We start from the raw sequence: 27389 nt of genomic DNA, 5'->3' as shown, positions 1-27389 counted from the left end.
AACAAAATAGAGTTCCAACTGGTATAGTTAAATTTTCAGTAAAAAATTAATTTTTATCCAAAGAAAAGACGAATTTGTATCAAAATAGCTGATTTTTCTACCAAAGAGAAGAATTGTGAATCACAAAAATATATATTTTAACAAAAAATGTCAAGTCTCCACCAAGTAATTATATTTTTATCCTAAAAAAATCAATCGTTTAACCAAAACATTTTTATTCAAACACACGATTTTTCAACCAGATACTTGAATTTTCAACTCAAATCGATCAATGTTTAACTGAAAATAGAATAGTGAAACTTTCCATTAAAAAAGAATGATTTCAAACCAAAGAAAAAAAGAAATCTTCAAAAAAATGGTAAAATACAGTAATATAAAGCTACTTTTAGAAATAAATAATTATTATTATTCAATTTCATATTGCAATTTAAAAAAAAGCACTTTCTCGAAAAAATGCCTGATTTTAGAAAAATTTTCCCTTACAGTTCCAGGTTTTTCAACCAAATCATATTATTTTCAACCAAAAAAATTCATTTTTATCTTGAATGATGAAAATTTAACAGGAATACTTGAACATTTAACCAAAAAGGTGAATTTTCAAACAAAAATATTAATTTTCTACCAAAAAGTGTATTTTCATAAAAAAATGAACTTTCAACTAAAAATATAACTTTTAAGTCAAATAGTTTAATATTGAACTAAACAAGAAAAATTTTCAACCAAACAGTTAAATTTCAAATTAAAAAAATAAATTTTCAACAAAATAGATAAAGTTTGAAATAAAAAAGTACGGTTTTCAACAAAAAATGTAACAGTTACATTTTCAGTTAAAGAAATTAGTTTTCAAGAAAAAAATTTCAACTTAAGTGATGAATTTTCTACTAAAATGATGAATCACCAACTATAATAAATCCATTTTTAAGAAAAAATATGAATTTTCAGTAAAAAAAGACAAATTTACAACCAAAAATGAAATATTTCAATTTTAAGTAAAATTAATGTTCAACTTGAGAGATAAATTTTTTTTTAAAATCAATAAAAAAAAACCCCAAAAAATATAAAATCTTCAAAAAAGATTAATTCTGAAGAAAAAAATGTAGTAGTTGATGTTTTAACTAAAAAATATTTAGGTTTTTAATCAAAAACAGTTCAATTCAACCATAAATACGACTGATAAACATGATTTGAATTTTCAACTACGAAGAATAATTTTCTATAAAAAGAACTAATTATTAACAAAATACATTAATTTTCAACCAAAAAATTTTAGTTACAAAATTAATTAAAAAATAAAAAAATTGAACTTTTAACTAAAAGAATGGAGTTTTCAACCAAAAAAATTCATTTTCAACCAAGAAGATTAATTTCTACTAAAAAAGACAAATTTTCATTTGAAGAAGATAATTTTTCAATAAAAAATTACCTAGTTACATTTTTAGTTTAGAAAAATTAATTTTCGGGCAAAAAATAATAAATTTTTATGAATCGACAAAATGGAGTTCTAACTGGTATAGTTAAATTTTCAGTAAAAAAAATAATTTTGACAAAAGAAAAAACTAATTTTTCTACCAAATACATGAATTGTCAATAAAAAAATTAATTTTTAACAAAAAAAGTTTAACCCTCCACCAAGTAATTAAATTTTTATCCCAAAAAATACTAATTTTTTAACAAAATACATGAATTGACGACAAGATACTTGAGTTTTTAACTAAAAACTATACATTTTCAACTGAAAATAGAACAGTTTAACTTTCAGTTACAAAATTAATTTCAAACTGAAAAAAACAACGAATTTTTTAAACAAAATAGTCAAATACAGTAATATAAAGCTACTTTAAGAAATAAAGAATTATTATTATTCAATTTCATATTGCAGTTTAAAAAAAAGCATTTTTTCGAAAAAATTGCCTAACTTTCGAAAAAGTACCCTGCCAATTCCAGTTTTTTTTTCCAATATCTCCATCTTTAAAATTGTTTGGGATACAAACCTAATCTCGCGTAAAGACACATCCAAAGTTTATCAAAAGGTGGCATATTAGTCGTTCCAGGAAAATCAGGAAAGACGTTCGCTAAATCTCCTCGCAAAGAGGCGCACAACTTCTCCTGGTTTTGGTAAAAGTAGTCACTAATATTCCACTAAAAACAGAATAGACGTTTTATTCATTAATTTTTCTTTAATTGAAAATTTAAAAAATCTAGTTGCAAAAATAAGTACCATTAATCCTACGGCAGTGAGTGAGATGTTTAATTCCTGGGTTTGAGATCCGAATCTAGCAGCAGTATCGACACACAAAGGAAGACAACGCCAAGGCATCACTGGTAAAAAATCGGTAACTACTAATTGTAGACACTGGAACGCTATACGAACCAGGTTTTCTCTACAAAAAAAAAAAGATTAACAGTTTTGTATTCTTATTTCAGACTTAACAGCCCGAAATTATCTCAAAACAGGGAAAATAAGATGATTTTTCTCGAAAATAGGGGAATCAATTATTTTCATTAAAATTTAATTAAATTAGGTACCATATTTTTAAATTTTCAAGTTAAAATATACTGCATTTTCAATAAACTAGTTGAATTTTCTACAACAACAAATTAATTTTCAATCAAACAGTTGCACTTATAACCAAATAATTAAACTTTCAAGCAAAAATGACGAATTTTTAACAAAAAAAGTTTATTTTTCATAAAATAGTTCAATTCTCAACCAAGAAAGTTTTTTCAGTTAAGAAACAAAAAAATTCAACTCAATTCTTGAATTTTCAAACGAAAAGAAAAGATTTTTTTACGAACTTGTGGTATTTTCAACATGAACATATGAATTCTCAACAGAACAGATAAATTTTCTACCAAAATAGTGGTCCCAAAAATATTAATTAACCGTGAAATATAATTATCTGCCAAGAAATACAAATTGGTTGATTTAAAAAAAAAATCAAATGGCAACAGAAAAAATTAATTTTTATCAACATAAGTCAAAATTCAAATGAAATAGTTAAATCTTCAACGAAATAGTTGAATATTGAACCAAAAAAGAATCATTTTCTACCAAAAGATATGAATTTTCAACTCGAAAATATACATTTTCAACAAAACAATGAATTTTCAACAAAAAATTTGCATTTACAACAAAATATTAAAAATTTCTAAGCATAAAATTAATGAAAAATCGAAAAAGTGTCCACTTTCAACCAAATATATCAGTTTTCTATGAAAACCGTTGAATTATCTATCAAAACCGTGAATTTTTCTGCCAAAACAGTTAAAACAAAAATATGAATTTTCAACCATAAAGAATCATTTTCTACCAAAAACAAGAATTTTCAACAAATTAGTTCCATTTGTAACTAAAATGGACGCCTTTTCAATAAAAAACGTAAAGATTAGATCAATTATAAAAATATAGGTAAATTAGATAAAAAAATTAATTTGTAAATAATAAAAAAAGAATTTTCTACCAAATAGTTACATTTTAAACCAGAGATATATCTTTAACTAACAGAATGTATTTTAAACAAAATAGTTCAACATTCAACAAAGTAATTAAACTTTCAACCAAGTAAATTTTCAGACAATAAAGTTGAATTAAAAAGAAATGTAATGGTTTATACTTCAACCATAAAATATTTTTATTTGAAATAAAAGAAAAAAATTCAACGAAAAGACAAATTTTCAACCCGGAGAGATAAATCTTCAACAACAAAAAAATAATATTTCAAGCAATCTAGATGCTTAATTTTTATGCGTAAAAAATGAATAATCTGCAAAACTGTGGAATTTTAAACTCGAACATATTTAATTACCAACAACAAAAAAGTTAAAAATCCACCAAATAGTTGAATTTTGAACCCAAAAAGCAGAATTTGCTTCAAAATAGTTAAATTTTCAAACCGAAAATATGATATTTCTAGAAAAAAGTTCCTTTTTAACTAAATAATTGATTTTTCTACCAAACTGTTGAGATTGAAAGCCAAAAATATTATTTTTTGAACCGAAAATATGAATTTTTAACAAAAAGTTCACTTACAACCAATCAATTAGTTGAATTTTCAACTAAACATAAATTTTTAACTAAGAATGAAACATGTAATATTTAATAGTTGATACTGCAGCCAGAAAGTATTTTTGTCTTGCATAAAAAACAGTAGTATTCAACGAGAAAAGACGAGTTTTTAAGCAGAATGTAAATGTCAACCAAATTGTGGCATTTTAAATTTCTTAAAAACGCATTTTCTACAAAACAGATGAACTTTCAAACAAAAAATATAAATCTTCAACAAAAAAGTTAATTTTCAACCAAACAATTAAATTTTCAACAAATTAATTAAATCCTTAACTAAAACAGATTTAATTTCAGCCAAATAGTTGAAATTTTCAACCTGAATATATAAATTTTCAAAAAAAAGGTATTGTGCAACCAAATAGATGAAGTTTTTGCCAAAATCGTTGAATGCTCAATAATTTACGCGTATAAAACTAAAGGTAATAACATTTTTTAATATAAAAAAATATAAATCCACGTTATCATTTTCAATGCTCTAAATTAAAAAATCAATCAATGAACTTCAAAATTATATAATTTTAAGGAATTTTAAGCAAGAAACATTAAATATTGAAAAATTGAAAAAATTTTAATTGAACACTTGTTAAATTATTTGTGATTATTTTGGAAATTTTTTCAGAACTTCTAAATATTTGTCAAAATTAATTGAATCTTTATTACAATTTTCAGAAAATCCTGCACATTTTAAAAAATTTCTTTAGAATTTGGATGTATAAATAACAATTGAACATTTATTACTTGTAGGCGAAATTTGAGTAATTTTAAGAGATATGTAGAAGTTTTGAAAAGATTCAAACTTAATGTAAAACTTGAAATGATAGCCTAATATAAAACAAAATGCAGATTCTCGCATATGTTAAACAAAAAAATTAGATTCTTTTCAATAATTGTTAAAAGCTTCAAAATAATAAAAACATTTTCTTAAGATTCATAGGAAAATTAAAAATAATTTTTCATTTTGAAAAATTTGTTTAAGAGAATATTTAAATAGTTTTTCAAAAATTTAAACAAAATTTTCAAAAAAGATTCAGGAAGATTTTAAGAAAACTTTCTAAAATTTGCATGATAATTTTTAATCTTTTGAAAACTCCTAAATATCTCTTAAAATTACTCAAATTTTTTCTAAAAATGTTCATTTGTAACTTATACATCAAAATTTAAAAATTGAACTTACAAATTAAGCATTTTTCAAATACAAGAATAAAAATTGTAACGTTTAAAGTTTAAAGGTTCTTTGAAATTTTAACGATTCCAGGCTATCTACATAAGACAAGTCAGCTAAAGATTCTTTACTGTTAAATATTTGGTTTCAATTTACTTGTCTTAAATAAAAATTCAAATATTGCTAAATATTCAATAATTAATCTTTTTTTAAATTAGAAATTTCAAAGTGAACAGGTTAAAAATTGAATATTTTAGACTGAAACAATATTTTAAATTGCATAAAATCCTTTAATTAAGAATACATTATTATGAAGTTATTTTTCAGTTAAAAATAGTTTATAAGCTTTCACCCACATGTTCACATTTTTTTAATGACTAAGACTTTCAAATTGAAACAGTTTAAGTTTTAACGTTAAAATCTGAAAATTCTTTAATTTTTAACTGGTTTAAAATCATTTTGTCAAATTTTTTTGTTCACTTTTTATTACTTAAGGTACAGATATATTAAAAAATTTATTTATGTATTAAATAAAAAATTTTTAATGAAAAATTTTTAAAGTAAAAAAATTTTGAATTACGCATTGCAAGCTAAATTTGAGCATAATTGAAAAACATAACAATTCAACTAAATTTTTAAAAACTGTTGAAATCGAACGTGGACAGATTTTTCTTTTAAAAATTTGCAAACGATGAATTTTCTACCAAAAATGATTTTCTTTCCACAAAGAGTTTTCGAAAAAAGAAGAACTTTCAACGAAATAGTTGAATTTTAAACAAAATAATTAAATTTTCAAAAAACAAAAAAGATTTATTCTTAACCAAACATATAATAGTAGACTTTTCAATTAAAAATAATTAACTTTCAACGAAAGTAGATCGATTTGGTTATTTGCTTTTATTAATTCAGTTCGCATTCAAGAGAAAAAAAACGAGAAAAAGGGGAAATTTCTTGAAAACAGTGGAAAAAGAGGTATTCTTTAAAAAAATGTCCAAAATTAATTTTTAAATTTACCCGTGATGGTCCGAAACGGCGCCAATTATTCCAAGAACTAAAGGCCATCCATGAAAAAGAGTTTCCCCAGCACCATGTAGAACTTGTAAAACGCACTCCAATTGCCTCTGTCTTACATCCGCATGACGAACGGACGATAATTCTGATAAAGGTCCAAGAAGCAGTACCTGAAGTTTCTAAAAATGCAATAAAAATAATTCAATTAGTTTCCAGTCAATTCAATTTAAAGATAGGGTGGCCGCAAAACTTAATTTTCAAAATTCCCTGATTTTTCCCTGATAAATTTCAAAGATCAGCATTTTATTCTCGTAACATATTTAATATATAATCTTTTATAAAGTGAGTAAACAAACTTTAGATTAAAATTTAAAAAATTTTAATTGATTTATTTAAACCTAAAAATACGACTTTTCCACCATAAAAGATGCATTTTTAATCCAAGAGGACGAATTTTTAATAAAAAAATTTAATGTTCTCAAAAAAAAAAAATTTCTAACCAAATATTTAAATTTTCAACCAAACTGATGTATCTTTAATGAAAAATCTATTCTCAACAAAAAGTGTTAAATTTGATATTTGCACCGAAAAATCAGAATTATCAACAAAATAGTTGAATTTTCAACCACGAAAGTTTTTTCAATCGATAAATACAAAAATATATCATAAAAATGTAGAGTTTGTAATTTCAAAGAAGCATTTTTGAAAAGAAGACGAGATTTCAACATAATAAGTGAATTTTCGATGAAATAATTTTCAGCAAATAGAAATGAATTTTCGAAAAATTTGTTAAATTTAAAAACAAAGCAATCAACTTTTAAGTACAGACATTCATTTTCAATCAAGAAAAATTAATTTGTAACCAACCAGTTGAATTTTCAACGCAGAAGATGAATTTTCAACTAAAAAAGACACCCTTTCAAGAAAAAATAAAATAGTTTAATTTTAAGTTAGAGGAATAAGTTATCTATAAAATAAAATAACTTATTAACAAAATAGTTAAATTTTTAACCGAATAGATGAATTTTCAGGCGAAAAGATTTAATGTCTATAAAAAAAAAAATTTCGACGAAGAATGGATATTTTTATGGTAAAAAAATAATTGTCAATAAACGAAACTAATCTTTAACCATAGAAATGAAATTCCAACCATAATGATTAGTTTTATACTAAAAAAGAATCATTTTTAACAAAATACATGAATTTTGAAACAAATATTTGAGTTTTTATCAATTTTAACCTAATAGTTAAATTTTTAACTAAAAAGGTTAATTTTCTACCGAAAAAAGACAATTTTTCAACAAAATTTATTACTTCTAATCAAAAATCAAATAGTTTAATTTTAAGTGACAGAAATAAGTTTTTAACCAAGTTCATTTTCTCCTGATAAAGAATAATTTTCAATCAAATAGATGAACATTCCATCAAGTATTTTAATAACAAATTTTCCACTAAAAAGATTAAATGTCTATGAAAAAAAAATTTAACAAAACATTTATTTCAACTTTTAGATATAAAATTAGATTTTTATTTTTTAAAAAACTAATCTTCAACCAAAGAACTTAATTTTCAAACAAAAAGATTCATTTGCTACCAAAAAAAGTCAAATTTTAAACAAAAAATAAAATATTTTAATTTAAAGTTGGAGAATTCAGTTTCCGAAAATTCTAAATCACGTGTGAAATTTGTACACAGCTTAAAGAAAACTCTAAATGCGAAAAAAGAATTAAAAACTGAAAAACAAAATGAAAAAGGCGTTTTAGAATTTTAAATCTAATAATTGAATTTTTCACCAAAAAGGTTCATTTTCTACCAAAATAAAAATTAATTTTCAATTCTGTAAATGAATTTTCTACTAAAAAGATTAAATGTCTATAAAAAAATTGTAGACCAAAACTTAGTTAAATTTTTATTTAAAAAATGAATTTTTAATAAACAAAAAACTAATTTTCAACCGATGAAATTACTTTTTAACAAAAAATTAATATTCTACCAAAAAAATTTATTTTAACAAAATACACGAATTTTCAATCAAATATTTTCCTTTTTAATAGAATTCTCAACCGAATTATTAAATTTTTAACGGAATGGTTAATTTGCTAAAAAAAATACCAATTTTCAACAAAATAGATGAATTTTCACTAGCCAAGATAAACTTAACAAAAAAGGAAATAGTTTAATTTTTAGTTAGAGAAATAAGTTTTTAAGCAAGCAAAAGAATTTTTCAACAAAAACGAAATTTCAATTAAACAAATGAATTTTCTACTTAAAAGATTACATGTCTATGAAAAAAGTTTTAACAAAACATTTAATTCAATTTTTAGATAGAAAATTAGATTTTTATGAAAAAAACCTACTTTTCAACCGAAGAAATTAATTTTCAACCAAAAAGATTAATTTGCTACCAAAAAAGATAGATTTTCCACACAAAAAAAATTTAATTGTAAGTTAGAGAAATAAGCTTTTAACAAAATTTAATTAATTTTCTACTAAAAAAGAATAACTTTAAACAAATTATATGAATATTAAATCAAATATTTAAATTTTTAATGGAATTTTAAATCTAATAATTAAATTTTTAACCAAAAATATTAATTTTCTACCAAAGCAAAAACAAACTTTCAACAAAATAGATGTCCTTCTAACTCGAAAAGAACCAATTTTGACAAAAAATATAATAGTTTAATTGTCAGTTAGAGAAATAAGTTTTTAAGGAGATGAAATAACTTTTGAACGAAAATGAAATTCTCAGTCAAAAAGATTAATTTGCTACAAAAAAAAAAAATAATCTTCTAACAATCCAATTTTTTTAAAACAAAATACCCGAATATTCAATCAAATATTATAATTTTTAATGAAATTATTAACTTAAAAGTTTATTTTTTAACCAAAAGGGTGAACTGATCACCAAGAAAATTAATATTCGATCAGAAGGAACAAAGTTTGAACAAAAAACAGGAATCATCAAACCAATAGTTAAATTTTTAACCGAAGAAGATAAATATTCAACCAAACATGGAATAGTTAAATTTTCAGTGAAAAAAATTATATAAATTTTTTTTTAATTATATAAATTTTTAACTAACAAACAAAATAAACTGAAACGATCCGTTAACCTTCAAAAGAAAAATAATTTTTTTACAAAAAAGGTTTTTCAGTCACTATTCACGATAAGCAAAAATCTTGAAATTTGAATCAATTATTTTAATTAGAAGAAAAATCCTGGGACTAAAGTCAAATTTATAAGATGATTCGAACAAGAACTGATTGAAATACATAATGTAAATACAAGCTCAAAATTTTAATGAAGTTAGCAAAAATTAACTGCGTTAAATTTGATCATTAACATAAATGTCACATTTTTCTAAGTCTTGAACGTTAAATATAAAATTATGATACAAAAACAAAATAATTTAATACATTTATGTGCCAAATATGTTCAGAAAACGCGATAAATAGATCCTTGCAGAAAATTCAAATAAAATTCAAATTTAAAAGAATTACAAGTAACTGGAAACATATTTTAAAATATATATATTGAATTAACTGGAATTTTGTGGCTATAATGAGGAAAATTCTGTAAAATCCATAACAAAATTATGGATATTAAACCGAGCTTTTTTCTAAATAAAAAGTTATTAATTTAAAAAATTAGTTTTGTAAAATAACTTACAGTAACATATAATAAATAAAATAATACTAAAAATAAATATATAATAATAAATAAATAAAATAAAAAAATTTAACGTTACAAAGCAAATAAAACTGAAAATATTATTTAGATTGATGATTTTACTTGATTATCTCGAAGAGGTTGTGGATATTTGTGCTGTAGTGCAGCTTTGACCAGGTAAGTGATTGCTTCGACTCCCCATTCCCTCATTCGAATATGAGGATGCTGACAAACTTCCAGCAAATGATTTGTCAAAGGCCTCCACAAAACTTCTACACGAGGCAAGTTCACAAGTCCAGTTTCCAAAAGTTTAGCCACAGCGAATAAGGATGGTTCCTAAAATAGCATTTTAAATATTAAAGCATAAAACTTAAAGACCAAGGTAAATGAGGAAGATTTTTCACGAAAATAGGGAAATATTTTCTTTAAAGTCAAATTATTGTGGATATATTAAATCTACGTCAAAACACGTCAAATTCCTTACTTTTTTCAAATAAAAATAATGAATTCTAGACTAGATAGATGAACAAAATAGTTAATTTTTCAACCAGAAAGATTGATTTTCTACTAAAAAAAGACGAATTTGCAACAAAATATATGAATTTTTCAACAAATAGTTGAACTTTCAACTAAAACAGATACCTTTTTAACCAAAAAATTAAATTTTCAACCAAAATTATGTATTTCCAACCACAATAAATCAAAAGAATTAAAAATATTTCAAAGATTTCTAAAGGTTTTAGAAAGATTTTAAAGGTTGCACGGATTTCAATGATTTCGCAGATTTAAAAAATGTAACAAGGATTTCAAAGGTGCCAAAAGATTTCAAAAGATTTGGAAAATATTTTTAAAGATTTCATAAAGATCTTGAATATTTTACAAAGATTTCAATGTTTGCAAAAGTTTCCAAAGAATTAATTTCAAAGAATAACCAAATTTCAAAGAATTTCAAAAGGTTTTCAAAGATACCCAAAATTTCAAAAGATTTCAAAAATTGCAATGACTTAACAAAGTTTTCATATTCAAAGAGCTGGCAAATATTTCGCGAAGACCTCAATGAATTTACAAACATTTGAAAAATTTTACAAAGATTTAAATTACGAAGGTTTCATAAATATTCCAAATATTTCAAAATATTTCAAAATTTTCAAATTATTTTAAGAATTTAAGAATATTTCGACAATTTGGCAAATATTAAAAAATATTTCACAAAGATGTTGAAGATTTTGAAAAGAATTAATTGATTACAAAAGTTTTCAAAGAATTTAAAGATTTAAAAAGATGTCCAAAAGTTCAAAAGATTTCAAAGGTTTTAAAAGATAACTTAAATTTAAAAATATTTCAAAGATTTCAATATATTTGAAGGATTTGCCTTATATTTTAAAAGATTTCAAAAAGATGTTGCAGATTTAACAAAAGATTTACAAGATTTACAAGATTTTCAAAGATTTTAAAGAGTTTCTCAAAGACTCAAATTATTTCACAAAGATTTAAGAAATATTCCAAAAAATTTTTAATACTTCAAAGTTTTAAAATATTTTCAAGATTTCGTAATTATTTTAAGGATTTTAAAGATTCCAAAGATTTCAAAAGATAACCAAAATTTTGCGAGATTTAGTAAATGTGTTAAAATATTTTAAAAACTTCACAAAAATGCCAATGATTTCACAAATATTTCAAAAATGTTTAAAGCATTTCAAATATATTAAAGTTTCAAAATATTTCAATGATTTTAAATATTCCAAAAGATTCACAAAGATCTCACAAATACTTCAAATATTTCAAAAGTTTCAAAATATTTCAAAGATTTTTTTAAATATTTCATAAATTCCGCAATGATTTGAAAGATTTCAAAAGATTTCAAACTGTTTCAAAAACTTGGTCAATATTTCTAACGATTTCCAAGATTTCGCAATGATTTTAAAGATTCCGAAAAATTTCAAAACGTTTAAAAAATTTTGTGAATATTTCAAATGATTTGACATATTTAAAAAATATTTCAAAGTTTCAAAATATTACAAAGATATTTTAAACATTTCAAATATGTTAAAGTTTCGAAATATTTCCAAGATTTAGCAATAATTTTAAAGATGCCACAAAATTTCAAAGATTTCCAAAGAGTTAAGACAGATTTTTAAAAATTCCAATGATTTGAAAAAATTTTTATAGATTTGACAACGTTTTTAAAGATTCCAAAAGATTTCAAATATTTTCAAGATTTTGTAATTTTTTTAAGGATTTCAAAGATTTCATAGATGTCAAAAGATATCTAAAATTGTTGTGATATTTTAAAAATATTTTAAAATATGTAAAAAAACTTCACAAAAATGTTAATGATTTCACAAATGTTTCTGAAATTTTTTAAAGTTAAAAAAAATGGTTAATATTTCAATCGATTTCACAAAGATTTAGAAGATTTTACAAAAATTTCACAAATATTTCAAATTTTTTTAGAACATTTCAAATATATTAAAGTTTCAAAATATTTCAATAATTTCGCAATGATTTTAAATATTCCAAAAGTTTCCAAAACTATTAAAAGCTTTGGTAACTATTTCAAACTATTCCAAAGATTTAAATGAATTCACAACGATTTCACAAATATATCAAAGTATTGAAGTATTCCAAAGATTTCAAAATATTTGAAAGATTACGCAATGAATTGAAAGATTCCAAAAGATTTCAAATTTTATTAAAGATTTGATAAATATTTCAAACGATTTCAAAAAATTGGATACAGACTTAAATGATTTAACAAAGATTCCACAAATATTTCAAATATTTTAAATTTTCAAAATATTAAAAAGATTTCGCAATGATTTTAAAGATTCCAAAAACTTTCAAAATATTACAAAGATATTTCAAACATTTCCAATATATTAAGGTTTCAAAATGTTTCAAAGATTTAGTGATAATTTTAAAGATGCCACAATATTTCAAAGATTTCCAAAGAGTTAAGAGATATTTCCAAAATTCCAAAGATTTGAAAAATATATTAAAGATTTGATAAAGTTTTTAAAAATTCTAAAAGATTTGAAATATTTTCAAGATTTTGTAATTATTTTAAGAATTTCAAAGATTCCAAAGATTTCAAAAGATATCCAAAATTTTTGTGAGATTTGGAAAATATTTTAAATTATTTTAAAAACTTCACATAAATGTCAATGATTTCACAAAAATTTCCCAAATATTTCAAAGATTTTTAGAAAACTTCAAATATATTAAAGTTTTTAAATATTTCAATGACTTCGCAATGATTTTAAATATTCCAAAAGATTCGAAAATTATCAAAAGATTTAATAACTATTTCAAACGATTCCAAAGTTTTAAATGAATTCAAATATATTAAAGTTTTTTTTTTAATATATCGAAGTTTCAAATTATTTCCAAGATTTAAAAAATATTTCAAATGTATTAAAGTTTTAAAATATTACAAAGATTTCGCAATTAATTGAAAGATTCTAAAAGATTTTAAATTTTATCAAAGATTTGGTAAATATTTCAAACGATTTCCAAGATTTCACAAAAATTTAAATTATTTCCCAAAGATTTCAGAAATATTTCTAATATATGAAAGATTTAAAATATTTCAAAGATTTCGGAATGAATTGAAAGAATCCAAAAGATTTCAAATTTTATCACAAAGATTTGGTAAATATTTCAAACAATTTCAAAGATTTCACAAAGATTTCAGAAATATTTGAAATATTTTTTAAATATTTCTAATATATTAAAGTTTTAAAGGATTTCAAAGATTTCGCAATGAATTGAAAGATTTCAAATCTTCACAAAGATTTGGTAAATATTTCAAACAGTTTCAAAAAATTTGACAAGATTTAAATGATTTCACAAAGTTTCCACGAATATTTCATATATTTTAAATTTTCAAAATATTTAGAAGATTTCGCAATGATTTTAAAGATTCCGAAAAATTTCAAAACGTTAAAAAAATTTGGTTAATATTTCAACCGATTTAAAAGATTTAACAAATATTTTAAAGTTTCAAAATGTTGAAAAGATATTTTCAACATTTTGAATTTTCAACCTTTCAAAAATATTTTTAAGAACTTCACAAAAATGTCAATTATTGCACAAATGTTTCAAAAATTTCAAAAAGTTAAAAAAGGTTGGTAAATATTTCAATTGATTTCACAAAAATTTCACAACGCAATGATTGTAAAGATCCCAAACGATTTAGAATTTTTCAAAAATTTGGTAACTATTTCAAACGATTTCAAAGATTTCACAAAGATCTCACAAATACTTGAAATATGTCAAAGTTTCAAAATATTTCAAAAATATTAAAGTTTTAAAATATTTCAAAGATTTCGAAATGAATTGAAAGATTCCAAAAGATTTCAGAAGTATTTCAAATATTTCAAATACTTTTTAAATATTTCAAAGATTCCGCAATAATTTTAAACATTTCAAACTGTTTAAAAAATTTGGTACATATTTCACACGATTTCCAAGATTTCACCAAAAATTAAATGATTTCACAAAGATTCCACAAATATTTCAAATACTGGAAATTTTCGAACTATTTAAAAGATTTCGCAATGATTTTAAAGATTCCAACAAATTTCAAAATGTTTACAAAATTTGGTGAATATTTCAAACGATTTCAAAAGTATTTCAAATATTACAAATACTTTTTAAATATTTCAAATGTATTAAAGTTTTTAAATATTTCATAAATATTCCAAAAGATTCCAAAATTATTATAAGATTTAATAACTATTCCAAACGATTCCAAAGTTTTAAATGATTTCACAACGATTTCACAAATATATCAAAGTATTAAAGTATTTCAAAGATTTAATAAATATTTTAAAGATTTTAAAAATATTTCAAAGATTTCGCAATGAATTGAAAGATTCCAAAAGATTTCAAATTTTATTAAAGATTTGATAAATATTTCAAACGATTTAAAAAAATTGGATACAGGCCTAAATGATTTAACAAAGATTCCACAAATATTTCAAATATTTTAAATTTTCAATATATTTAAAAGATTTCGCAATGATTTTAAAGATTCCGAAAAATTTCAAAAAATTTAAAAAAATTGTTGAATATTTCAAAGTTTCAAAATATTACAAAGATACTTTAAACATTTCCAATATATTAAGGTTTCAAAGATTCAGCAATAATTTTAAAGCTCCCATAATATTTCAAAGATTTCCAAAGAGTTAAGAAATATTTCCAAAATTCCAATGATTTGAAAAATATTTTAAAGATTTGACAAAGTTTTTAAAGATTCTAAAAGATTTGAAATATTTTCAAGATTTTGTAATTATTTTAAGAATTTCAAAGCATCCAAAGATTTCAAAACATATCCAAATTTGTTGTGAGATTTGGAAAATATTTTAAAGTATTTAAAAAACTTCATAAAAATGTCAATGATTTGAAACATTCCAAAATATTTCAAACTGTTTCAAAAATTTGTTAAATATTTCAAATAATTTCCAATATTTCACAAAAATTTTAATTATTTCACAAAGATTTCAGAAATATTGTTAATATTTTTTTAATATCTCAAATATATTAAAGTTTCAAAGGATTTCACAGATTTGACCTAGATTTAAATTTATTTCACAAAGATTCCACAAATATTTCAAATATTTTAAATTTTCAAAATATTAAAAAGATTTCGGAATAATTTTAAAGATGTTACAATATTTCTAAAGATTTAAGAAAGATTTCAAAGATTACAATGATTTAAAAAAGATTCTAAAGATTTGAGCAAGTTTTTAAAGATTCCAAAATATTTGAAATATTTGAAATATTTGAAAGATTTCAAACAATTTTCAAAATTTCAAAAGATTGTAAAGATCTGACGAAGTCAACTAGATTTCAAGATAATGTTCTGCCATACCCTGTTAGAATAAGCCAATTCCATAGCTTCATGACTAAGTTTGCAGAGAGCGTCGATCAAATGATGAAGTGCGACATCGTCAAGGTGTTGACTGCTTTCGAATAATCTACTGAGCATAGCACTAAGAACTGGCAAATCTGCCATGACAGCAGTAGTCAACATTGCATTCGAGTCCGCAGCAGATTTTCCCGCCTTCAAAGATCCCCCCGTTGAAGGTTTCAGTCCCAAAATCCAAGCTAGATGTTGAAGAGTAGTTAAAACCAAATGCCAGGCACTTCCCAAAATGCTGCCATGACAGTGTGCCAATAAAAGAAGAGCTCGCATGCACTGCAAATTTTTCACTGTCAACATCACGGGTCCTTGTTGAGCACCTGAGAATTACAAATTTACTTTACATTCCCAATCGGTAGAAAATAATAATAACAGAGTTGCTTAAAAAGTCAGGTTTCAAAATTCGATGAGTTTTCCCGGTTTTTCTGGTCTACTTTAGAACGAAAATCCAGATCAACTTTTTCAAAAAGCCTATCAATTGTATGAGAAAATTTAACCATTTTGTTAAAAAGTAATTTTTTTGGTCGAATATTCAAATGTTTTGTTGCAAATACAAAATACAACAAAATACGATCTTAATTTTGTAAACTTTTTTATAGAAAGTTAAGAATTTCTACAAAAATAATGATGACTTGTCACCTCATTGTATAAAATTGCATGAAAATATATTTCTGGAAAAATTGCAAAAAAATCCCAGGGTTTCCCGTTTAAAAATTAAATTTTTCCCGGCTGACTTTTAGGCACTTTTAATAATAATTACTTAATACTAATTGCTTCATCATATAAACTTTAAAAACAAATCAAATTTAGAACCAAGAAAAATAAGTTTTCAACAAAGTAGTTGAATTTTAAAATAAAAAGAGTTGGAAATTCAAGCAAAAGGGATGGATTTTTAAACAAAAAAGTTAAATTTTTAACCAAACAGTTGAATTTATTACCTATGAAGACGAATCTTCAACCAAATGACAGCAGCTGAATTTTCAACCAAGAAAAACATAATTTTAAGCCAAAAAATATTAATTTTCTACCCAGGATGAATTTCCCTGTAAAAACATTAATTAAAAATAAAATGGTTGAATTTTCGACCAAAAAAGATTGAAAAAAAAAACAAAATCTAAACCAAAAACATAAACTTAGAGTTTTCAATTTAAAAGAATTTACTTTCAACTATGAGAGATAAATTTTCAACTAAAAAATACTTTTTTCTACCAAAAGATGAATTTTTAATCCAAATGAACGGATTTTCTACCAAAAAGGAGGAGTTTTTTATTTAAAAGGACTCATGTTAAACAAGGCAGTTGAATTTTGCACAAAAAAGACTTTTTAACGAAACAGTGAAATTTTCCACACAAAAAATTAATTTTTAAGAAAACCGTTGAGTTTTCTACAAAATAATAAAATTTTTCAATTTATCAAAGAATTTTTAAGTAAGAGACGAATTTTTAACAGAAAGTTTAATTGTAAATCGAATTGCTGAATTTTTAACCTATACTAATGACTCTTCAATCAAATAAGAGACTTCAATTTTGAAACAAAAAAGACGAATTTTTACCCAAAAACAATAACTTTTTTACCAGAAGAGAATTTTTCAATCCAAAATGATGAATTCTCTATCCAAAAATACCAATTTTCCACAAAACAGTTAAATTTTCGACCAAAAAAGATTAATTTTAAAGAAAATAGTTGAATTTAAAAAAAAATAGCAGACTTTTTACATAAAATTACATAAGAGGAATTAACTTTCAACAAAAAAGACTTTTTAACAAAACTGCTACATTTTCCACTGAAAAATCAATTTTTAAGAAAACAGTTTAATTTTCTACAAAATAATAAAAGTTTCCACCTCATAGTATAATTTTTAACCAAAAGATATTAATTATGAACCCAATGTATAATAGGAGACTTCTTAAATAAAAAGTTAACATTTTAAGAATATAGGTTGGAAGAAATGAATTCTGGACCAAAAATATGATAATAGAATTTTCAATTACAATAATTAACTTTCAATCATGAAAGATGGAGTTTTAACTAAAAAATACTACTATTTTTAACGAAAGATTATATTTCAATCCAAAAGAACTATGTTCTATCCAAACTTTCGAATGATTAACAAAACAGTTGAAGTTTCCAACAACAACAATAAAATTTGTAAGAAAACAGTTGAATTTTTTACAAAAGAATGAAATTGTCCACCTAATATTAAAATTTTGAACTAAAAGATATGAATTCTGAGCCTACAATATAATAGGAGACTCTTCAATGAAAAATAAATCACTTTGAACAAAAAAAAACTACTTTTCTACAGAAAAATGAATTTTCAATCCAAAGGGATGAACTTTCTATCCAGAAAGACCAATTTTCAACAAAACAGTTGAATTTTTGAACAAAAAAAATTACTTTTTAACAAAATAGATGAATTTCCAACAAAAAAAATTAAATTTTCAAACAAATCGTAGAATTTTCAAATAAATATGATTAACTTTTAACAACAAAATTATAACTTTCTAACAAAGAATTTAAATTTTCTACAAAATAATCAAATTTGTGACTAATAGTAGAATATTAAAGTAAAAATGGTATAATTTTGAAACAGAAGAGATAATTTCAGAACTAAGAACATAATAATAGACTTTTCAAATAAATATAAATAATTTTGAACCAAAAAAGAAAATTGTTTTTAAACAAAGTTGATGAATTTCCAACAAAATAGTTAATTTTTAACCTAATAGTAGAATTATCAACTAAAAATAGTAGCATTTTTAACCAAAATAAATCCATTCTGAACAAAAAATATAATAATAGACTTCTCAAATAAACAGAAATAAATTTCGAACAAAAAAATTACTTTCTAACAAAGTAGTTGCATTTTCAACAAAATAATTAGATTTTTAACCAAAGAGTAAAAATTTTTATGAAAAGAGATTAATTCTGAACAAATGTGAAAAATTCCTGGTTTTCCCAAAATGTTCCCGGCTTTTTCCCGGGACTCTAAATTCCAGTTTTAAGAAAATTACAAATTTCCATTCATAATTATGAATTACTTTTTCATCGAATAAATAAAAAAAAATACAAGTGTAAAATAAAGAATTAGTTTATTACCATTTTTAGTGGCTTTTTGGTACAAAATTACGAATTTATGTATAAAATAATGAAAATTTACGATTTTCAGAACAGCAAGCCTTTAAAAAGAAAAGCAAGAAATTCAAAGATTTTTCTTTATGGATTTCTTTCCCAAATGTATTGCCATTTCATTTTTTATTGACCAACAATTTCTAAAGAAAGCGTAATCATAAATAAATAAATTCTTAATTTTTTGCGAACATAAGTAGTCTTTGTGAAATCTTTGGGAATATTTTTAAATCTTTGTAAATTCTTTGAAATCATTGAATTCTTTGAAATCTTGTGAATTTTCTGGAAATCTTTGAAATATTTGTGAAATCTTTCTTTACCCTTTGTTTGTAAAAACTTTTTTGTTCGTTTGAAACCATCGAAGTCTCTTTAAATTTTTGTAAACCTTTTGAAATTATTTAAAACCTTTATGAATTGTTAGAAATAATTGTGAAACATTTCCTACATCTATTATATTTATTTTAAATAACTGTAATATTCGAAACTTATGTTAAATATTTTGTGATTTTCGAAAAAAAATCTAAACTTGTTTAAAATCTTAGAAATGTTTTGTATTTTGGCGTGCTGTACCCGTTTTGAAATCTTTGAAATCTCATGAAATCCTTATGGATTCATCGAAAGATTTGAGAAATCTTTTGTATTCGTTTGAAGTCATTGAAATATTAGAAATCTTCCTAATATATTTTTAAATATTCTAAAATTTTTGAAATTATTATTCTTTTGAATAATCTGGAATAACTGAAAGATTTCAATTTTTTTTAAATCTTCTACGAAAATTTAAAATTATTGCAAATCTTTGAAATGTTCTGAAATCTTAGAAATTTGATTTACTATATCCTTTTTAAAATCTTTGAAATCCCTGAAATATTTTTAATGTTTCAAAATCTTTGTGAAATATTGGAAATCTATGTTAAATCCTTCAAATCTTTTGAAATGTTTTAAATGTCTTGAAATCTTTAAAAGCTGGTGTACCCTTTTCGAAATCTTTGAAATTCTTTTTTTTTTTGACATCTCTATGAAATTTTGATGAAATATTTGTGAAATTTTTCTGAAATATTTTTTATTCATTTAAAATAATTGAAATATTTCAAATCTTTGTGAAATCATTTGAAATCTATTGAAAAAATTTGAAATCATTGCAAACCTTTGAAATGTTCTGAAATCTTTAAAATCAAATTTACTAGATACTTTTTGAAATCTTTAAAATCCATGAAATATTCTGAAATATTCTGTGAAATCTTTCATTAATCTTCGTTTGTGAAATCTATTGTGTTCGTTTCAAATCATTGAAATTTTTTAGAATCTCAGATTGATTGAAACCTTTAAAAATTGTTTAAACTCTTTGAAATCTGGTGCAATATACTGTGTGTGAAATATTTTAAATTCTTGAAAGCTTCTGAAATCCGTATGAATTCTTTTAAATATTCATGAAATCTTTCTGAAATCTTTTAAAATTTCGGTAAACTATTTGAAATCCTTGAAACCTCTGTGAAAAATTTAAAATATGTTGAAATCTTCATGAAATTTTAAAAATATTTTTGTGAAATCTTTCTTTAATCTTTTTTTGTAAAATCTGTTATGTTCGTCTGAAACCATTAGCATTTTTTTGAATCACAAATTTATTGAAACAATCTTTAATTGTTTAAAATCTTTGAAATCTGACGTAATATATGTGTTTGAAACCTTTTTAACTTTTTTAAATCGTCTGGAATCCTTGTGAATTCTTTATATATTTATAAAACCTTTCTGAAATCTTTTAAAATTTCGGTAAAATATTTGAAATCCTTGAAATATTTTGAAATATCTAATTTATTGGAACCTTTTAAAATTGTTTAAAATCTTTGAAATCTGGTGTAATATACTGTGTTTGAAATCTTTTAAATTCTTGAAATCTTCTGGAATCCGTATGAATTCTTTTAAATATTTATGAAATCGTTCTGAAATCTTTTGCATTCATTTAAAATATTAAAAACCTTTGTGAAATGTTTTTAAATTTCGGTAAACTCTTTGAAATGCTTGAAATTTCTGTGAAATGTTTTTAAATTTCGGTAAAGTATTTGAAATCCTTGAAATCTTTGTGAAAAATTAAAAATATGTTGAAATCTTCATGAAATTTAAAAAATATTTTTGAGAAATCTTTCTTTAATCTTTGTTTGTGAAAACTTTTGTGTTCGTTTGAAACAATTGCAAATTTTTGAAATCTTAAATTTATTGAAACATTTAAAAAATTTTTTAATTGTTTAAATTCATTAAAATCTGGTGTAACATACTGTGTTTGAAATATTTTAAATTCTGGAAATCTTCTGGAATCCTTATGAATTCTTTAAATATTTATAAAATTTTTCTGAAATCTTTTAAAATTTCGGTAAAATATTTGATATCCTTGAAATTTGTGTTAAATCTTTGTGAAATGTTTTGAAATATATATAAAATCGTTTAAATATTTGTGAAATTTTCTTTAATCTTCGTTTGGCAAATATTTTGTGTTTGTTTCAAATCATTGAAATTTTTTGGAATCCCAAATTGATTGAAACCTTTTAAAATTATTTAAACTCTTTGAATTCTGGTATAATATATGGTGTTTGAAATATTTTAAATTCTTTAAATCTTCTGGAATCCGTATGAATTCTTTTAAATATTCATGAAATCTTTCTGAAATCTTTCGTATTCATATAAATATTTAAAACATTTGTGAAATGTTCGGAAATAATTTGACATATTTATGAAATCGTTTAAATATTTGTGAAATCTTTCTTTAATCTTTGTTTCTTGAATCTTTTGTGTTCGTTTAAAACCATGAACATTTGTTGAAACCTTTTGAAAATTGTTTAAAATCTTTTAAATCAGGTGTAATATACTGTATTTTAAATCTTTTAAATTCTTGAAAACTTCTGAAATTGTTATGAATTCTTTTAAGTATCTAAGAAATATTTCTCAAATCTTTTGTATTCATTTAAAATCATAAAATATTTGAAATATTCTGAATCCTTTTGAAATCGTTTTAAACCTTTATAATATTTTGAAATATATATTTCACATCTGGTGTACTTTAACCTTATTAAAATATTTAACATCCTTCAAATCTTTTGAATCTTTTAAAATCTTTGTAAAATATTTGAAATCTAGTATACACGTCTTTTTCAATTCCTTGAAATCCGTGAACTCTTTTTGAAATATTCAAAATCATTTTAAATATTATAAAAGCTTCGCAATACTCTCAAACTTTTTGAAATCTTTAGAATTATTTTCTTACCAAAATCAAGATTCTCGTGAGAAATTCAAGAAGATTTTCAGATTTTCTGGGTTTTAAAAAAAATCAAGGAGAATTTAACCCCTTAACAGATTTTTTCCCCAGAATTAGAGATCTTCCAGGTCTTTTAGCAGACCTGACTAATATTATTATAATAATTCTATAATGAAAACATTTCATACCGATTGGAAGTGAGGCTGTAGGCAAAGGAGTCCCAACAGCAACGACCTGTTGTCGATAATCCGATTCTCCCAGAGACGCAGGATTATATTGCAGTGATTCCTGAGGACGTGCACTCGCAATTCCTTGTGGCGCATTGTACAAAACTGTCAGGGCGTAATGTGGAGGCAAGGAAGCTTTGCAAATCGCTGTTATGAAAGCGTCACGGGGAGTGTGTAAATCGAGCAAGCCACACAATGAAGCGAAAGTTTGGATTTCCTTGAGGACATTTTCCGTCGCGGATTCATCGGTGCTAAAAAGAGGATAAAATAATAATATTATAAATATATTATATATTATCAGGATGGCGATTCAGCGAAGGATTTCGAATTCCCGGTCTTTTTCCGTTTTTTTTCCCCCCGGTCAAGTTTTTCCATTTTCTCGGTCGATGAAAAGTAACATTATACTTATTTTTTCCGCAAAATTCAAACATTCATTTTAATCCAACACATTCATCCTAAACATGATTTGACCATCAAAAAAGAGCACAACATTGCAAAATAAATCAATTTTGAAACAAATATTTAAATCTTCCACTAAAAAATATCAGTTTTTTACAATAAATTGAATAATAAACTTTCAATTAAAAAATTAATTTTCAAGAACAATTTTTCAATAAAATAGTTTAACTTTCAACCAAAGTAATAAATTTAAAAATAAAAATATGAATCTTCAACTGGAATAGTAGGTCAATTTCAAACCAAAAATATGCGTGTTCAACTAAAATTACGAATATTTAGCTGGAACACTTAAATGGCTAACCAAAAAAGATGAATTATTAAACAAGAAGATTATTTTTCAAACAAAAAGATTAATTTTCTACTAAAAAATACAATTATTAAAAAATAGATAGATTTTTAACGAAATAGATCAATATTTTATTAAAGAAAACAAATTTTCAACCAAGTAGTTTAATTTTGAAATAAAAAAATAAAAAAATAATTTTCAACCGAAAATTGAATAGTAACATTTGTAGTTATAAAAATTAATTTTTAACCAACCATAGCAGTTGCTAACTAAAGCAATGAATCTTCAACTGAAATAGTTGAATTTTCAAACAAACAAAAAATAATTTTTGCTAAAAAAGATAAATTGTCAACCCAAAACGTAAAAAATTACATTTTAAGATAAAAAATTAATGTTTAATCAAACAAATGAATTTTTAACTAAAATTATAAAATATTCAATTGAAATAAGTTAAATTTTCAGTTGAAAAAATTACTTTCTACGCAAAAAAAAATAGTAACGTTTTTTTACCAAAGTTAGGAATTTCCAACTAAAATTATGAATATTTAACTGAAATAGTTGAATTTTTAAATAAACCAAAAAATTAATTTTTTACTAAAAACAGATAAATTGTCAACCAAAGCTTAAATAATTAAATCTGAAGTTAGAACAATTAATCAACTAAAATTATGAATATTTAACTGGAAGACTTGAATTTTCAAGCAAAAAGATGTATTTTTAAACAAGAAAATAATTTTTCAAATGAAAAGATAAACCAAAAAATTCAATTTTTCAACAACGTACATGAATTTTAAACGAAATAGTTTGATTTTTAATTAAAGAAAACAAATTTTCGACCAAATAGTTGAACTTTGAACGAAATAAATAGTAACTTTCAATAGAAAATGGAATAGTAACATTTTTAGTTAAAAAAATTAATTTAAAACAAAACAATAGTTTTCAATTAAAACAATGAGTCAGTTGAATTTTCAAACAAACAAAAATTCATTTTTACTAAAAAATATCAATTGACAACCACAACTTAAATAATTGAATTTTAAGTTAGAAAAATATACGTTTAATCAAACCGATGCATTTTTAACTAAAAGTATGGAATATTAAATTGGAATATTTTAAATTTTCAGTTGAAAAATTACTTTAAACAAGAAAAACTAACTTCAAAATTTTTTTTTATATTTTCAAAGTGATGAATTTTCAAATGTAAAGATTAATTTTCTAATAAAAACTTCAATTTTTCAACAAAATACATGAATGTTTAACAACATAGTTGAATTTTTAAAGTAAGAAAACAAATTTTGAATCAAATAGTTAAATTTTCAACTGCAAAAATAGTCACTTTTAACGGAAAATAGTAACATTTATATTTTAGAAAATTATTTATAAACAAAACATGAGAATTTTTCAACTAAAAACATGAATCTTCAACTGAAATAGTTAGATTTTCAAACAAATAAAAATTCATTTTTACAAAAGAAAATATAAATTGTCAACCATAACTTAAATAATTAAATTTGAAGTTAAAAAATTAATGTTCAATCAAACAGATGCATTTTTAACTAAAATTAAGAAATATGACATTGGAATAAGTTAAATTTACAGTTGAAAAAATTACTTTCCACACAAAAGAATATTTTTCAAAAAAATAGTTACATTTTCAACTGAAGCGATGAATTTCCAACTAAAATTATGAATATTTAGCTGGAATACTTACATTTTCAGCTAAAAATATTAATTTGTAAACGATAAAATAAATTTTGAAATAAAAAAGATTAATTTTATACAAAAAATTCAATTTATCAACAAAATACATCAAATTTTAGTGAAACAGTTAAATTTTTAATTAAATAAAACCAATTATTCAACCAAACAGTTGAATTTTGAACTTAAAAAATAGTCATTTTCAACTCCACATGGAATAGTAACATTTTTATCCATAAAAATTAATTTTAAACAAAACATCCGAGTTTTCAACAAAAACAATGAATCTTCAGCTGGAATTGTTGGATTTTCAAACAACAAAAAAACAATAATTTTTACTAAAAAAAATTAACTGTCAACCAAAACTTACAATAATTAAATTTGAAGTCAGAAAAACTAATGTTCAATCATACAGATGCATTTTTAACTAAAACTATTGAGTATTCAATCGGATTCAGTTAAATTTCTAGTTAAAAAAATTAGTTTCCGCACAAAAAAATAATTTTCAAGATAATAGTTACATTTGCAAACAAATTGATGAATTTTCAAAAAAAATTATAAACAATGAACTGGAATAGTTGAATTTTAAGCCAGAAGGATGCATTTTTTTAACTGAAATGATGAATCTTTAACTAGAATAAATGAATTTTTGACCAAAAAGATTGGAATAATAGTTAGATTTTCAGTTAAAACAAAAAAATTGTTAAACAAAAATCATCCAGATAAAAACACGTTTTTAATCAAATAGCTCATTTTTCAACCACAGAAATTAATTTTTAATTAAAACGATGAACCTTGAACAAAAAAAAAATACTTTTCAACATGAGTTTAACTTTCAACCAAATAATTCTATTTCCAACCTAAAAGATAAATCTTCAACTCAAATGATAAATACTTAACTGGAATACTTGAATTTTTAACCGAAAAAAAGAATTTGTAAGCAAGAAGATTAACCTTCAAAGAAAAAGATGAGTTTCAACAACAAAAATCGATTTTTTTAAACAAAATACGCGAATTTTCAAAAAAATAGTTGAATTTTTAATTAAAAAAGACAAATTTTCATTCCAATTGTAGAGTTTAAAAATGGAAAAGATCAATTTTGATCCAAAAATGGAATAGTGAAATTTAATTTAAAGAAATTAATTTTCAACCAAACTGAACAATTTTCAACTGGAATAGTTGAATTGTATGCCAAAAAAAAAGAATTTTTAACCATAAAAATTCATTTTATATTAAAAGGCGAATTTTCGCACAAAGTGGATGGATTTTCGAATAATTAGCTTCATTTCTAAATAAAAATATCAATTTTAAACCAAACAGTTGAAGTTGCATCAAAAAGATACATATCCTACCAATAATAGAATGGTTAATTTTTCTTTTAAGAATATAATTCCTAACAATAAAAAAAAGTATTTTCAGCAAAATAGTTAAATTTTCTACTGAATCGTTAAATTTTCCGTTAAAAACATTGATTTTCAACAAAGTAGTCATATTTTTCACACGAAATGAATTTTCAATTCAACTTATGAATTAAAAAATTCCTGTTTCAAGTAAAATTATATTTATTTGCCGAAATTACCCAAAAATAAAAACAATAACAAGTTTCTAAAATTCCCTGTTCTAAGTCAGTGATAGATCCATTTTTTCAAAAAATTAAGTTTGAAATATCATCAATCCGGTTATCAAACTTGAGTCAGCGAAAAAAATCTCACAGGGAAAACAATTTCGAAAGTTTTTTCTTCTAATGGGAAATAATAAAAATTCACTGTAGATAAAATAGAAATCACTTTTCTAAATTGAACAGAATTATTAATATAATAAAAACTTGAATTTTACTGCAATCAAATGTAAATTCCAGGTATTTTAATTAAATCCCCGGTCATTTCCGGCCTTTCCCGATAAAATTACCGCCCATAAATATGAGATATTATAGATATTTATTATAAATAAATAATAAAATCTACCTCGCATCTACCAAAGGACTCAGAGCTGCCAATAAACCACACCAACTAGAATTAATTAACTGAACATGCAGCTTTTTATCTGCCTCTGAAGGATTGTAACGATGTTCTGTATTTTCTTCCCTCGATCCAATAATCGCCAAAGCGATCGATCGAATGATATCCAACAAACACGCGTAGGCAATACTGATTCCGTAACCATCTGGGATTTGAGGTGGTTCGATTTTATCCAGCATATCCAAACTGAAAAACAAATAATTTTGTAAATCAGAAAGAATAAAATACTTTACAGACTTCACTAACCAAAAATGCTCTCAAAAAAAGGAGAAATCGGATGAGTTTTAACAAACAAAAAATATAAAAATATGAGAATGAATTCTTTATAATAAAATTTATGTACACGAACTATATAGTCCGGGAGCTGGGTATGTTCCCGTATGCATTAAAGAGGCAAAAGGTAAAAACTAGTTAATCTTATGTATTTTGACCCGCTGAATCCAATGGTACCGGTTAATTTTACGAGAAGTGGATAGGTTTTGTTTAAAAC

At 23.0% G+C, this 27389-nt stretch overlaps 1 protein-coding gene across 2 annotated transcripts in view; it reads right to left on the bottom strand.

The window, feature by feature from the left end:
- LOC117172065 (protein MON2 homolog) overlaps positions 1-27389 on the bottom strand; it is a 103224-nt gene that overhangs the window by 40578 nt on the left and 35257 nt on the right. For both annotated transcript variants that reach the window (XM_033359811.1, XM_033359812.1), the window contains exons 8-14: positions 26846-27085; positions 22400-22689; positions 15788-16158; positions 10036-10248; positions 6243-6418; positions 2219-2381; positions 1992-2139 (exon numbers count right to left, since the gene is read on the bottom strand). In XM_033359811.1, the coding sequence (XP_033215702.1) occupies positions 1992-2139; positions 2219-2381; positions 6243-6418; positions 10036-10248; positions 15788-16158; positions 22400-22689; positions 26846-27085 (1601 nt within the window). The remainder of the gene's footprint in view (positions 1-1991; positions 2140-2218; positions 2382-6242; positions 6419-10035; positions 10249-15787; positions 16159-22399; positions 22690-26845; positions 27086-27389) is intronic.

The sequence above is a fragment of the Belonocnema kinseyi genome, chromosome 4 (assembly GCF_010883055.1).
Source record: "Belonocnema kinseyi isolate 2016_QV_RU_SX_M_011 chromosome 4, B_treatae_v1, whole genome shotgun sequence".
In the NCBI taxonomy this organism is placed as follows: domain Eukaryota; kingdom Metazoa; phylum Arthropoda; class Insecta; order Hymenoptera; family Cynipidae; genus Belonocnema; species Belonocnema kinseyi.
Note: the sequence above shows the minus strand (reverse complement) of the source record. Positions and strands in the feature narration are given on the sequence as shown.